The sequence below is a fragment of the Antedon mediterranea genome, chromosome 2 (genome assembly GCF_964355755.1).
Source record: "Antedon mediterranea chromosome 2, ecAntMedi1.1, whole genome shotgun sequence".
Classification (NCBI taxonomy): Eukaryota; Metazoa; Echinodermata; class Crinoidea; order Comatulida; family Antedonidae; genus Antedon; species Antedon mediterranea.
The window spans coordinates 5005477-5021614 of record NC_092671.1 but is presented as its reverse complement, the minus strand read 5'-3'; the positions used below and the strand labels follow the sequence as shown (position 1 = coordinate 5021614).

Here is a 16138-nt window from a genome sequence, read left to right as displayed (position 1 = left end):
GATAGTATTAAAATAGGATAATATAAAGTTAGTTTATATGAAAATATTTAGTCGAAACATTGGATCTATTTTAATACGGTTTGTTATGACGTTTACATAAACAGAGTGACGTGGTTTTTCTCCCAAGGTAAATATTATCGGCCATGATGAATTTGCAGGCTAACTGATAATAAAGAGTTGGATTAATATGTCGTAGTTTGTCTATTTGTGCAAAATAATTGGTTCTATTTGTTTCTATTTTATTAATGTGCATCTAAAGCGGATTTTCAGATACAAGAATGTCTCAGAATTTTGCTGCTGAAGTGCTTTTTGGAGGGGATAGTAACATCATATCATTGCCCTATTCAACAAAATGGATCGATTTTAAAGCAATGGTAAGTCTACCTCTCTAGCTCTGAAGTAGAGGGGAAGGATGCGTTTGTCCGGCGGATATTATTGCGTCTGGTTAGCTATTTATTGTCACGAATGAAAATAATATTAATTAGTCAATATTAAACTGGTAACAGGCATTTCTCAAACAGATGAATTAATTTGCCTAGCTACCTAGTGTGAGTAGTGAGGACAATATTCTGTGATATTATTTTCACAGACTCATGACATATGTTATTAAATTTATAAATTTGATAATATTTTAATGATTAACTTTACAATAATTGTTAATTTACTTACAGCTGGAATGTGGGTTTGAAGTAAATAACATTACAGTGAAATACATTGACAATGAAAATGATAAGGTACGGTTTATTTAGATTTTATTTCTATTTATTAAAACACTATTTTGATAAATATAACAAATATTTAAATTAAAAAACTTATTCTTTTGCAATAATGTCAAGGGAATTTTAAAAACAGCTGGGACATTTTTCACTGTATTTGTTTTCAAGTTACTGTCTATACTTGTCTAGACTCTAATTATGAAAATTAATAAAATCGGATCATACATTTTCTCATGCTAAATGCTCATCTGGTCGGCAAATAGCAATATTTATTTTGTGATTGGCAACCCGCCGTCAAGATTTTTGTTAACAATTAAGGGCTGATAATTTTGAATAAGAAGAGCCAAATATTAAATTTTTAACTGGCCCTTTAAATTTTTCAAAAGAATTTCGAAAGACCTTACAATTTACTTTTATTTAGAATTTATTAGTAATAAAAGACATAATTTAGTTTCAGACAATAAAGTGCCTGAATGTGATTTGCTATGTTCACAAATGATCTCTTATTTGTCACACATATCATTATAATAATACAAATTACTGTAAAGTACCTTTCATATAGTACATTAAAAAATGCTTTGTTTGAATAGAAATCTGTTTCCCAATAGAAAATTTTGTTTTATTCTTTGTGGACATGATAGAAAAATGAATTGCTTTATTAATTAGGTAAATTTGGAAACATTTTTGGCAGTGTAGAATGTGCCTATACTATAATATAATATGCCACATTGCTAGCTACAAATTCATAAAATGGTGAGCAAGTAAATGCAAAACTCACTGTTTCTTAATAGAGCAGTTATTGCTAATTAATGAAAATGTCCCTTTAAATAAGTGAATATTATACTGCATGATTTATGCATTAGATTTATGCATTTAAAACTAATTAAATATGCATTTTTTTCCCCAGGTCACTATTAACTGTGAAGGTAAGATACTATGTTTTAATATGTTAAACATTTAATAATTATGAGTTTAGCGAATATTTTAATTAGATTTAAAATCAAAACTGCGATAGTAGTCTCTTCTAAAGATAGATTAAATAGTAATTACTTAAACCATTAGAAAAGTTACATGAATTTAAAATATCACATCTAAATAAACAACTAGAACAAAATGGAGACACTTCCAGACAAGGAAGAATTTGATAAACCTGATTATTGTCAGGAAGAATCAGATGAGTTTCATTTATTGCAAAACAAGTTATTAAGACTTATTTGAGATCACATCCAGGGTCCACTTTGTTATTATACCCTGGATGGCTGGCTTGCATTTAAACCTTTAGTATACTGTTACTTATATAACATAAAACACTTGCTTTTGAGATGTTCTTATTGCTACAGTAAGTAGTTGATGATACTGTAATACACTATCCACTAGATGTTTTTTAATTTGCATTTTTATGAATGTAGGCCTTGCATTTAAAGTTTAGCTTTTTAAAACAGTTAAGAAACGTTGAATTTTGACCCATGTGATATTGTGGGACAAAATTTAAGAGAAAATTCATAATTCTATACATCCTACACACATTTTTAATTTAGTCACATTTTAGATTTCCAACAGATTGATAATTAATAATTGGCAGGTTATAAATACAAATATTGTTAATTTATTAATGATAGGTATAACTTCTAGGAAACGATCAATAAATAATATTAAAGTATAATATACAAGGATGTGAATCTTTATTTCAGATGAGTTTCAGGAGGCTCTTAAAGTCTCCAGAAAATGTGAAGACGTCATTCGTATAATGATAATTGATAAAGAAGTAGAAGAAGATAAGCTAATAGTAGACCATTGTGATAGAAGTCCAGATATGAACGGTGTAAAGCCTGTTCCTGTGAAAATTGAAAGGAAAGAAGTTCCATCAAGACGTCGTCTAGCTCCACGTGGCCGACCAAGTAAACCATCACCAGACCACTACGCAAACTTGGCAACAAATGCTGGTATGTTCTGGACGAGCCAACCCATGCCACACACAGGCACTACTACCCTTACAACCCAGTCTAAGGTGTCTGATATGCCTTGTAAGAAAACCCCTACACCCAAGCCTAAGCTAACTTCAGATTATTACGCCAAACTAGCATCAAATGTTGGCCAGTTCATGGCGAGACCTACGAAGCTTGAGGCGATTAAGCCATGTGATAAGGAGTTTGAAGAGCTGATGCCAGAGCCTGTGGTGGCACCTATTCCTAAGCCCAGAAAGGACACTGCATTTGCACTGGTACATGATGAGGTAGCTCCTCAGTGGTTCAGCAAGGAAAAGTCCAAGGTAAGATTAAAGTGTCTATTTTGACTTATCAGATTTCAATTTACATATATTTATAATTAATTTGGAAGTAAATCTTAAAATTAATCATTATTATGTGAAATATGAGTTTATAAATGTTACGGTATTAATAAATGTAGTGGTAACATACAAACATAATTTTATTTTTTAATTTATTTATGCAAATTAGATGTAGAATAGTACTGTCAAAAAAACTATAGTATTTTTGGTGGCCATTTGCCACAAAGTATTGGAATATAAAAATGCTGGAAAGTATTGTTGCTTCTAAAAATGTATGAAAGGTATAATAAATGAATAAAAAACACTGCAACCATATGAAAAATATTAATACTTCTCTTCTACTTTATGAAGATTTAATATACATGGCTTCTTCCAAATTGATAATTTATGCAAATAGGGCGCAACAAATGAACAAGTATTTAAAATTATCACATTTTAAATACCCAGTAACCATTATTAGTTGAAATCTAGCATATATCCAACCATGAATACCATGAAAATGTGACGAAAATTTTAATTAGATTTCCATTAGTTCCCTTAAATTCAAGCAATTTCACATCCTCATCAGAGGTTGTGCAATAACTATGTTACACCCTGACTCATGTGCATGTTAGAATGAACAGTAATATATGCCCTTCCTGTGGTTAACATTATAAGTGAATGTTTCTATTACAGATAACATACATAGGTTAACATCCAGCAATTGGTCATGTATGATAGTTACTTTCCATCATGTTAAATTATCTTTAAAATTTAATTCAAAATCAGAAACAATTTATTTTAATTTTTCTAAATTGGAGTAGTTTATATTAGATTATTTTATAAAGTATTCTATTATCTAATCTAGGCTAAATTTAAAAACAAAACTTTTGAATAAGTATAGGTTCCACCGTAGAATTTCGCCAAATGCTATACCTAAGGATTTAAGGGAAATATCTCACGTGTGTGATTGGTGAATACTCATATAAGGTAGTTAAAGGATAGTGTTGAGGTTTGAGCCTACCTGAAAGAACCTTTAAGCACTCTCAAACATATTAAAGTACATCTTTTATCAGTCAGGAAATGTTATGTTATTTCAACTCCCTGATTTAACTATGTCAGCATTCATTGTATATTTTGATCTTTTACAGATTACATCAGATGTTGTCAAGGGTGTACTAGATGGGCTGCAAGGTGCTGTTGACACCAGTCCGGGTTCAACTCCTGTAACGCCAACATCCAACCAAGGTTAGTACCAATTTTAAAAAAACAAATTTGAAATTGTAAGTGTGTTTCTCTTTGCCTACGGTAAGCTTGGTGAATACAGTGACAGATCAGTGACTTGAACATACATGGAGCCGGCCCTTATAGTAGAGCAGTTAACGCCATAAAAATAGCCAAGTTGTGCACTTTATTACCAAAGCATGAAACTTTCCACAAAGATTCTTTGATGTATATAGATTCAAAATATCGGGGGGTGCCAAGTGTCCAACGTCCGGTATGGCGGCCATCTTGATTTCAAAATGGCCACCATAAAAACAAAAAGTGTTCATATCTTGGCAACTATAAACAGTAGAGACTTGATTCTGGTGTTAAATTGTTCACAAACCACATATTTCTATTTGCTCTAATGAAAAGTTTCGTCCAAAAATTACGTTTCTTCCAGTTTGACCTTTGACCTCTTATTTGTATATCTCATTAACTACTGATCATTTTCAATCGATTTTGGTGTCATTTTGTTCAGAATAAAGACATTTATATTTATAGTAATGAAACATTTTCACATAAAATGACTGGAAATACAATTTATAACCTTTGACATATATAATTATGTGAACATACTGTATGTGGTTAAATTGGTATAAATGCACCTAATTTTTTTACCGAAATAAATGACACGGAATTATGATTCTGAATGTTTTACTTTTGATGTGATAGGATAGGCATAAAGTATGACAGATCACTGAGCTCATCTATGCCGACATGTTTGCTAAACTGTGATGTGTCAATCGTTTTTTCGTTGCATCTAAAAAAATGTACTCCATTTCATCTGAATCCTTTTCCTCGATTTTCTCTAGTCATTGATTTTTTAGCAAAATCCGAACTAAATCAATTCGTAAAAGACATCTCAATATAATTATTCAAGTAATCCTCAAATTAGTGACATGGACCTACAATATACTGTTCTGTACAAGACCTGTTTAGGCATCCACCTGTGGACTTTCACTTTAAAGGTCTTGGTTTCCTAATCATACAAGAAACAATGTCTAATTTAATCAATCAAAGTAGTGGGTCCAGACAAAGAAGGGGGTGTAAGACCATCCACAGACAAAGAAGGGGGTGTAAGACCATCCACAGACAAAGAAGGGGTTGTAAGACCATCCACATACAAAGAAGAAGGTATAAGACCATCCACAGACAAAAAAGGGGGTGTAAGACCATCCACAGACAAAGAAGGGGGTGTAAGACCATCCACACACAAAGAAGGAGGTATAAGACCATCCACAGACAAAGAAAGGGGTCTAAGGCCATCTAAAGACAAAGAAGGGGATGTAGGACCGTCCACAGACAAAGAAGGGGGTATAAGACCATCCACTGACAAAAAAAGGGGTATAGGACCATCCACAGACAAAGAAGGGGGCGTAGGACCGTCCACAGACAAAGAAGGGGGTGTAAGACCATCCACCACTGACAAAGAAAGGGGTATAGGACCACTTACAGACAAAGAAGGGGTATAAGACCATCCACAGACAAATTAAAGGAGTGCAAGACCAGCCATACACAAAGAAAGGGGTGTATAAGACCATCCACATACAAAAAAGGGGTGTAATACCATCAACGGACAAAGAAAGGGGTGTAATACCATCAACAGACAAAGAAGGGGGTATAAGATCACCCACAGGCACAGAAGCGGGTATAAGACCGTCCACAGAAAGAGAAAGGGGTGTAAGACCATCCACAGACAAAGAAGGGGGTGTAGAACCGTCCACTGACAAAGAAAGGGGTATAGGACCACTTACAGACAAAGAAGGGGTATAAGACCATTCACAGACAAAAAAGGAGGTGTAGGACCATCGGACCATCCACAGACAAAGAAGGGGATGTAAGACCACCCACAGACAAAGAAGGGGTGTAAGTAAGACCATCCACATACAAAGAAGGGAGTGTAAGACCATCTACAGACAAAGACAGGGGTGTAAGACCATCCACAGACAAAGAAGGGGTGTAGAACCATTCACAGACAAAGAAAGGGGTGTAATACCATCAACAGACAAAGAAAGGGTTGTAATACCATCAACAGACACAGAAGGGGTATAAGACCATCCACAGACAAAGAAAGGGGTATAAGACCGTCCACAGACAAAGAAAGGTGTGTAAGACCATCCACAGACAAAGAAAGGTGCATAAGACTATCCACAGACAAAGAAGGGGGTGTAGGACCATCCACAGAAAAAGAAGGGGTGTAGGACCATCCACAGACAAAGAAGGGAGTGTAGGACCATCCACAGACAAAGAAATGGGTGTAAGACCATCCATACATAAAGAAAGGGGTGTAATAATACCATCAACAGACACAGAAGCGGGTAAAGACCATCCACAGACAAAGAATGGGGTATAAGATCATCTACAGACAAAGAAGGAGGGTTAGGACCATATTAACCGAGGAAGCATACAAAAATAAGATGCAATCAAAATAGGCCTACCACTTGGAAAACAATAAATTGTAGAATAACTATGGCTTAATTGTTGAAATAGAAAGGGTTCTTTGTAAGGTCATTAATAATATATTGATATAAACACGATCATCATACTATATTCATTTGACAATCAAATACAGACTGTCTCGAAAAGAAGCTCATACTATCACCTTTTCGAGGTTTTACGGTATTCAATAACATGTATGTTATTTCCTCTGTCAAACTATTAAAACTTTTAGCGAATCAGAAGGTGCCAACATCATTGAACTAATGGTACCACCAAGCACAATGTTTACCAATTTTATGTACTATATACAATTTAAGTCCATTAATCATTTAATATAATTACGCCTATCAGGTTAAAGTTCAAAATTAGGTGCACTTTAGACCAACAAAAACCACCTACAGTATATTCACATAATTAAAAATCAATAAATTAATGTCAAAGGTCATAAATTGTATTTCCGGTCATTTTATGTGAAAATGTTCCATTACTACAAATATAAATGTATTTATTCTGAACAAAGTGACACCAAAATCAATTGAAAATGACCAGTAGTTACAGAGATATACAAATACGAGGTCAAAGGTCAAACTGTAAGAAACGTCATTTCCGGTCATTTTTGGACGAAACTTTTCATTAGAGCAAATAGAAATATATAGTTTGTGAAGAATTTGAGACCAGAATTAAGTCTCTAATGTGTATAGTTTCCCAGATATGAACATTTTTTGTTTTTATGGTGGCCATTTTGAAATCAAGATGGCCGCCATACCGGACGTTGGACACTTGGCACCCCCCGATATTTTGAATCTATATACATCAAAGAAACTTTGTGCCAAGTTTCATGCTTTGGTAATAAAATGCACAGCTCATGTCATTAACTGCTCTACTATTATACAATTTTGTTTCAATGTGGCACTGATAGTGTTTAGGTAGTGTTATTAAGATTATACTGGTTGTAAAGTGGTACATTCATGCATTGTTTATGGTTTGTATATTCAAGGCTGTCAGTTTTCCCAGATAGGTCTTATGACTGAACTAGAAACTAAGATTAATTGGCTCATCCTGAATCTGTGGCGAGTTTTAATTTTCATGATTTCTTTCCTGTTTTGTTTCACCTTGAATAGATTTGATATAAAATCTATTCCTGTTTGGTTCCACCACTATGTACACTTAAATAAAAGCCTTGGCTTGGATTTAATTGTTTTACATCCAATACATTATCCTCAATTCATATAAAAATTATTTTTTAATTGCAGTAATATGCATTCATAGAGGTATTATCTGTGATGGATGTAATAATCAAATCGTTGGTATTCGCTACAAATGTGGGTGAGTACAGTAAGCATTGTAGTAAGATAACATTCGAAAAACCTATACAGCAGCTGCTATGAAAAAGGTCACTATTAACTTAGGTACAATGCGAATAATTTGACCTCAGATATGCATGGATGGGTCGTTGCTTATTTGTCAAATTATTGCATCTACATCCTTATGTTGCATCCAGGAGCGAACCAAGTTTTAAGATAAGTAATATTTACAAGTATTTTTTTTTCTGCAGTAATTGTGAAGACTTTGATCTTTGTGAAACGTGCGAGTTGATTGATTCCATACATAACCCTGATCATGTGTTTGTGAAAATCAGACGGCCGGTGTCAGGAGTCGGACTGCGTTATGACGGGAAACGAGCACCACTCATCAAGCATTCCATATATGGAGAGTCTTACGAGGAAAGGTACGGAATATACAGACAAAACTAGAAAATGTACTAAAAGTATTCTGGAAACCATTCTGAGTCAGCCTGATTGTTTTCAGTTCAGGACCAATATCAACAATATTCCACTCTTTTTCATCAATTGTTTTGTATATAACTTTGTTCTAAAGGATTTGTTTTACAGTATTTGTTTCTATTTTATCAGGCTAAGGAAAAGAGAACAGAGAGCTGCCCGAAAAGCAGAAAAAGCTAAAAAACTAAAGATGAAAAAGATGAAGCGACAAGCGGAGATCTGTGTTGGCCTTTCACCCACAAAACGTGAGAAAATTGAACAGTTCTCTGAGAAGAAAGTTCGGATCATAGTGGACAGTGCAACTACAGAGTTGGATGAGGGAAAATCCCATATGAGGTAAGTTTGCCAATTCTTTCTTGGATTAAATTTTGAAGCCGGGACTTCTGACTTATTGCTCAGCCAGAGAGCTTCATTGACTCTTTATAAGTCCCTGATGTTTTTGTTGAAAAATAAATGTAATAAAAGTCAAAACATTTTTCGTCTTAAGGAAACATAATAAAACTATTGGCAATCCTTCTAAATAGCAATAAAATACAATACAAAATTATTTTCTTTTAATTTTGTGAAATTTTTTTTTTATAGTAAAATGGATGCTGTGTTTGTTGCTCATGCTAACATACCAGATGGCAGCCATCTACAACCAGGCACTAAGTTCATTAAGAACTGGACTATTAAGAACACAGGTGATGTGAACTGGGATACCCTTACACAGGTATGTAGTTTAGTGATTGGTAGTAATGTAGCACCACTTCGGGACACCTCTATTCTGGTAGAAACCAATATTTAGGGGACACTTCTCATGACATGATAGGAAATATGGCCAACCCTTATTCAGGGGAAACGCCTCTAATATTATTACGGGGACACTTTGTTGGATCGTAAAGATATCACCTTAACATAGGTTCTACTGTACTAGCAATGTATCCATCTATGATTGGTCAATTTATGCATTATATAGTTACTGTTTGATTGGTATGATGTTGGCCACTGGTTGTTTGTAAAAATAAACCTTAGAATTTCATTCTATTTCAACAGTTGCAATATCAGTGGGGTAACATTCCTCTAATCTCAACTCCACTCGTCAATGTCCCGTCCTTGAAAACCAATGAAGAAGGGTGTGTCAGTGTCGAGTTTCTAGCGCCAATTTCACCAGGCGATTACGAGAGCCACTGGCGTTTGACTCACCGTGGCCGTAGCCAGCAATTTGGACAGCGTGTCTGGTGTCGTATAGTAGTGGATCCTCAAGAGATTTTGGAGGTCAAGGAAGAGGTTGTTGAACCAGTGATAGTAAAACAGGATGTGCAACGCAATCTGGTACGTTACTGTTATTGTTGCATAGAATTTTTTTTTTTTTTCAGTTTCTACTGCAACACCACTTAATGCTTAATATGTCCATTACATACCATAGGTTAAGATATGACTGTGTATTATAGGTAGAGACTAATATTTGGTGATGGTTTTTATTGCCAAAATCGCACACTAGGAAATTGAGGCACATACTAAGATCAGACGAACATCTTAGTATAAAATGCAACTATAATTCAGTTATTCAAATGATAGCTGATGAATGTCCATAAGGCCCAATACATTCTTAATTCTTCTTTTATTCCACATAGACTATTGACGAGTCTATTAGGGATACGGATACTGACCTGGCAGCAACAGCGGTTGCACGTCTTCAGATCAGCCCACAAGAGACAACACAGGTGGTATCGTCTGAACTCCTAACTGCCCAAGACATCCTCTCATTTGAAATGTTGAAAATTACAGACAGAAATGAGAGTGGTGGCAGACCAGCATCGACTGCTACTCCTAACAATACTCCAATTGGTGAGTTCTTGTATGTGCATCAAAATATGGAGGAAATATTTCCTCCATGATTGAAATAATGTCTAATTAATAGTCAATGAGTTAAGATTGTTACCAAATTCTCCCTAAAAAAAGGCCCAGGAGCTTTACTATACCTATAAAAGCCTCTTTGAGATTCCCTCACAAGAATCCTAAAATCTACCTACAATCTATTGCATGCCTAACCTACCTGGATAAACCAACATGGTCCGTTTAACCTCTGAGAAGAGTAATAACTCAAGAAGTAACACAAACTTTGAAAACCACTTATATTTTAATTTGTGAGTTTTTATGTAAATTATTTTGAATATTCTGATAATTTGATGAAAGAACATCTTGTGTTGTTGTTTCAGGTTTGACTCCTTGCATATCACCTGTCCCACAAGCGAATGAGCAACAGTTTACTCTGCCAGATACGTGCGTGTTTGACCTTGAGGGTGAGACTGAAACCAAATCTGACCCAAACATTGTCGAAGAAGAGGCAGCTAAGGCAGATGATAGCACACCTGGTAAGTCTATTATATTGGGGAGATTTCAATTTTCTATAGGACCACCATGCCAACAAAAATCTGGATTTACTCCAGAAAGAAAGAGTAAACCAGAATGGTACTATACTAAAGCTTTGATTGTCAAGACTGAAAGCTCTGAATAAGATAAACACAAGCACTGGTATTGTAGCCAGGATCTGGGTTAGTCATCTAATCAAAAACATCTTTGTAAGGAACTTTTTAACATTATGCTCTCAATAACTTTTTTCAATTTTTTTTTATCTTACTAGCTACTGATGAACTGGAAATAATCAGCTCTGAAAAAGGCGAGACTGGCAATATTGATAATCACAGTAAGTAATAAAGAAAATTGATTATATCTTTGAATATGATAAGTATGGAAGGCACAAAGTGAAAAAAAAATTCAGAATGATAGAAGAAACCAAGCTGGAAAGAGTCTCTCAATAACAGTTTTAACTGACATTAACATGACTAGTATATTAATTCTATATTTTGTTGTATTTCAGATGATTGTGATGTTTTAAGCACTTGCTCAGAGGATTTACTAGAGGATTTTATTGTTGTACCTCTGCCAGATTGTTTCAACACCGATATTCCAATCACATCATCTATGACTATCAGAAGGGACTCTGTTACCTCTCAGGCAAGTGCATGATTTAGTGTTAGCCCAAAATGTCAGTCTTTCCCTAAAGTCTGGTTTTACAATGTATTTGCATTTTTGGGACCTTACAATAAGAAAACTCTGTTTTTTGAAAAATATAGCTGTAACAATGCATGTGTTAATATCTAAAACCTAAACAAAATGCATTTCAAAATTGTTACAAACTATTTACTTACTTCAGTAAATATTTATTTTGACTACTTAGGCTGGATCTTCAATGGTTAGATCTCAAAGCGCATCAGCATGCACCACCGACAGCACAGAGGTCATAGAGCTACCCGTAAAAGATGTTGATGAGATCCTCTGCACATCACAAGACATTTATACAGTTCCATTGACTCCTATTGTTACTCCTGCTACGCTAATAATCAATGATGCACAACTGCACCAGAGAAAGAGTAATATTATTATTGAGGATATAATTGTAAGATATCATTCATTCTATACTATATTTTTCTGAACAATTTTGGCACCAACTGCATCCCATAGATGATATTAGGTATGAAAGGCATAACATAGAAAAAATGGATTGTCAGATTGACAGTAACAACCGAACAGGGAAAAAGGGTACACAGGTATAGTATGGAAAGCATGCATATTTGTGTATGCCATAGTTTGAAAGCCTTTAATTGTTTTAGATACAATAGAGTATGATTTCTCTTGTAATATTTTATGATGGATTGATGCTTTTTTTAGGTGCCTGAAGAAGTGAAAAATGTTGAGGGTGCTATTACTGAAATCTTACAAGAAGAAGAAGAAACTTTCCATGATACGGCCGAGACGACTGAAAACATGCAAGGATCGAGCGATGATGATAGCGAAACAACTGATAATAACGATGACGAGGAAGATGACAATAATGAAGAGGAGGATGAAAACAATGATGATGAAAACAACGAGGAGAATCCCCAAGATGAGGGAATATCAACAGTTAACGAAGCAAGACGAGATGTGTATGATGAACATGACCCAATGGACTTACTTGGGTATGTTTATTTTAAAATGACTACATATATACTACATAACAAATCTGCAATCATAAATTACAAGTGACCGGCAAAAATGAATGGAGAGTACATACAATTCCAAAATTACCAACAACATGGAAACAATATATATACGAATATGAATCACATATAAATATTAAATGAAACAGATTCATTCATGGACTAATATTGTATTTTTCCTTTTCTTTTGTAGTGTTGCTACAGTGCGTGCCGCTTCGATTGCTAGTATCATCGCCAAACAGGTCTATGATGGGGCTGCTAGCTCCGTTCAAGCTTTGTTTGGAACACAACAGGCTTGTGTAAGTATATAGTTTTCCACCATGTTTCAAGACAACCAGTTTTAATTTTTACTCAATTGGTATGTAACCACAAATAACACAAGACACAATTTTATTTGAAAAGCTGAAACCAGAGCAGGTTTAAGACTCATTGGCCAGAACTTCAATTTGCACTTTATAATCTTGGCTTATTATATCTTAAATGGTTACATTTCTGTTACAGGACGAGAAACCAGCTCGCAACTTCACTCGTGACCAAGTGCACTACACGTCCGCCATGGATCAACTTCTGGAAATGGGATTCGGAAACCGAGAACAAAACAGCCGATTGTTGACAAAGTTTGAAGACAATATCCATTTGACGGTACAAGCTCTTCTTGCTGATGAAGACCAAGACTGGTCAGGCACAAGACATTAGACGATGACAAGAAAAAATAATTTATATATATTTTGATAGATTTGATTTTCTGTTTACTTAATGCATATCGTGAATATTATGATATATATATTGTATAATATAAGTGAGAGAGATGATTGTTGTGTCGTTATTTACATTTACTGATAGTCTATGAGGTGAAAGAGGTCACAGTGTACCCCTCACTATTTCATGATATAATTATTGTGTTAGTGGATAGTCACATTAATACTAACAAGACAACATATTCAATATGTATTAAGATCATGCTACTTACTCAGAAATGTGTTTATTCATTACTTGGAACATTATCATTAATTAATATTTTAGATTAATTAACTAGCTGTTTGTATGAATTCCCTCAATTGTACTACTAGATTTCCATGTTCATAAGTATATATTTTTCCTGTATATTATATACATTTTTTTGGTTCTTTTAAACAATTTGTTTACAAAATTATTTTAGGTAGAATTATTTGTTTAATGGGAGTATCCAAAAACGAAAATTAATTTTGATTGGTAACAAAAACATTTGACTTTTTTTTAAAGTAATTAGAATATTTGTTTCCTCTATTTTGGTTTAAAAGTTTTGAATTAAGATGATAAGAAAAATTACAAATTCAGTGTTTCTGACTATTAGGAAACTGTGAACATTAATAGGATAATAATTAACACATTGTAAAAAATATCTTATGCACATATACACAGCTTATTATTGATAAATATGATATTATATAACACATTCTATAATATAGAATAGTCAGTCCTTGAAGTATTTACACAGTATTAGTAGTACATATGAAATTATGCTATTATTACTCTCTCGTTTCATTTTGTATAAGCAACTTGTTCTATATAGGCATTACGTCCTACTACAACACCACGTTGGCAGCTTAAGCCATAGTTTGGCTCCATGACTACATGACATGGTACTATGGTTCATAGGAGAACTGTAAAGCTCTGTCTACACTATCAAACTTTGTGATAAAAAAAATGTGATGTGCCCATATGTGGACACTATGACATCATATCACTACCATATTTGGGCTCATCATACTTTTCAAATTAGTTTTATAGTCTAGACAGATCTTTAATAAATACTTTTCATATATGTTCCAATAGGTACTGTATGAGATAGGACCCTACCTTCAAATTAATATAAAGCAGTTGAATATGTAATAATTACAGCCATTTGTAAAAAATATTTTAAAGGAATTGGTATGTTAGCATGTGTTAAGAATTAAGATATGTATTTGCAGTAGTGAATGATTTATGAGGTACTTGCTTGTTGCTGATTGGTTTATTTTGAATGATGTCATAACTGAACGTGGATGGTTTTACTTTGCTGTAAAACATAGATTTTAAAAAACATTTTGCAATGAAACAATGTAAATACGCCAAAAATAGATGTAATTTATATACGAGCATAATTTATCTTTGAGCACCAGTCTTAAATAGTTCAGTGTTCATTTGTGTGAGAAAAAGATGTATGGTGATGTAACAACTTTTGCTGATGTTATATAGTAAGAAAACATTGTCACTTCAAGAAATGCAGTTTTAAATTTTAAAACTGTAAACGTGTGTTAAAAGTTAATTATTTTGCACAATATAGATAAATATGTAGCCAAAAATGTTGATGTAGATTCACTCCAATTACCTGGCTCTACTTGGATTCCTTAGATTTGGTGTCATTTGATTGGCTAGTGCCCTTTCGTGGTAAAGAAGTATACAAACTAGATAAACTCAATTTGGGCTAAACTGGAACTTTAACGATGGTTGAAATTCAAAAAAATTCAAAAAATGTACAATATCTGGTGTGATTGGATCAGTGCATGCATAATTTCAGAAAAATGATTAAATAATTTGTCTAGGAAAACATATTAATTTCTCAATATTAGGCCGCCTTGCGTTTTAGGCCATCTTTGAAAACTAGCGTTACAAATGGTTGGAATGACTTAAAAAATGCTTAATGAAAGGCTAAAGAATGCGTAATTATGCAGAGGTTTGATTTTGAGATTGGTTAAATTAGTGGATAGTGATTGTAATATCCAAATCCCCATTTCAGCTATTTAGAATAATTTTGAGAATATTTAAATTTAATTTTTGATATATGTTGGATGAAAATTAGTGCATGCGTGATAAAATTAAAACTGAGTGTAAACTTATCAGTTGTTCGTTTATAAAATTATGGAAATTTTATAGCATTTTGCGTTTTGAAAGTATGTTAGCTTTAACATTGTTTGCATGCTGAGGGGGTGATAGATCTTAAAATTTATATTTTTGTGTTATCCTTTGCTATCCATTGCTATGTGACATTATGTGTGATGATGCATTTTAGTGATAAAAAATCAACAGAAATATTTAAAGGTAATTCAAAACAAAATCAGTGTGTCAAAACGTTTGTGGTATAAAGCATTGTGCTAGGTGGTAGAATATTCAATGTTAATTAAGGTTTGAGCAAAAACTTAAGTTCAAGTTTGGTTGTGGGTTTAGGGTGATCATGAATAAGTTGATTTGAGCAGGAATATACTAAGTGTATGAATGATAATAGATTATATTATTTAATTGACAACAGTCAATGCATGATAGCGTGAAAAAGGATTATGGACTTTTCAAAATAAAAAAAAATATAAAATATATATTTGTGTCAAAAATGTCTTTATATTTTGAGTTTAGTTGTTTTCATAATTCTCAATAAGCGTTGTTCTGTCAAGATGGAGAGGCAAGTATGGTTGAGCCAGTTTGTTGGTCAGGTTTCAAACATATTTTGACATGAACCACCCACAGTACTAAAATTAATAATAAATTGAAATGATTACATATTAATATTGATTATGATAGACTAAATTATTTACTAAAAGGCTATGGGTAAGGTGATTTTTAAGAGTTAGGATACAAAATATACTTTAGGCCTACTAGAGGAGGACCAGGGTGTGGAACTTGTTCCTGGTG

At 33.6% G+C, this 16138-nt stretch overlaps 2 protein-coding genes across 2 annotated transcripts; both read left to right on the top strand.

Moving 5' to 3' along the window:
* The first annotated feature begins 127 nt into the window (after nt 1-127).
* LOC140040138 (next to BRCA1 gene 1 protein-like) lies at nt 128-11603 on the top strand. The gene is made up of 14 exons (XM_072085835.1): nt 128-374; nt 672-734; nt 1624-1642; nt 2408-2985; nt 4134-4230; nt 7941-8013; nt 8243-8416; nt 8601-8804; nt 9051-9180; nt 9504-9782; nt 10085-10298; nt 10670-10825; nt 11095-11157; nt 11332-11603. The coding sequence occupies exons 1-14, from the start codon at nt 279-281 to the stop codon at nt 11478-11480; spliced, it is 2295 nt and encodes a 764-aa protein (XP_071941936.1). The 5' UTR covers nt 128-278; the 3' UTR covers nt 11481-11603.
* Nucleotides 11604-11668: 65 nt separating this feature from the next.
* On the top strand, nt 11669-15825 carry LOC140040139 (uncharacterized). Its single transcript, XM_072085836.1, has 4 exons — nt 11669-11910; nt 12183-12472; nt 12687-12792; nt 12995-15825. Exons 1-4 carry the CDS (start codon nt 11704-11706, stop codon nt 13187-13189), a joined length of 798 nt encoding a protein of 265 aa, XP_071941937.1. The 5' UTR covers nt 11669-11703; the 3' UTR covers nt 13190-15825.
* Nucleotides 15826-16138: the final 313 nt, after the last annotated feature.

What these genes read in the sequence shown, in the direction of transcription:
- LOC140040138 (XM_072085835.1), top strand. Translation starts at nt 279, where the DNA reads ATGTCTCAGAATTTTGCTGCTGAAGTGCTTTTTGGAGGGGATAGTAAC. An exon ending in AACGCCAACATCCAACCAAG is followed by an intron (nt 4,231 to 7,940) that starts GTTAGTACCAAT and finishes TTTTAATTGCAG; the next exon opens with TAATATGCATTCATAGAGGT. An exon ending in AGGATGTGCAACGCAATCTG is followed by an intron (nt 9,783 to 10,084) that starts GTACGTTACTGT and finishes TATTCCACATAG; the next exon opens with ACTATTGACGAGTCTATTAG.
- LOC140040139 (XM_072085836.1), top strand. Translation starts at nt 11,704, where the DNA reads ATGGTTAGATCTCAAAGCGCATCAGCATGCACCACCGACAGCACAGAG. An exon ending in TTATTATTGAGGATATAATT is followed by an intron (nt 11,911 to 12,182) that starts GTAAGATATCAT and finishes TGCTTTTTTTAG; the next exon opens with GTGCCTGAAGAAGTGAAAAA. An exon ending in GACCCAATGGACTTACTTGG is followed by an intron (nt 12,473 to 12,686) that starts GTATGTTTATTT and finishes TTTCTTTTGTAG; the next exon opens with TGTTGCTACAGTGCGTGCCG.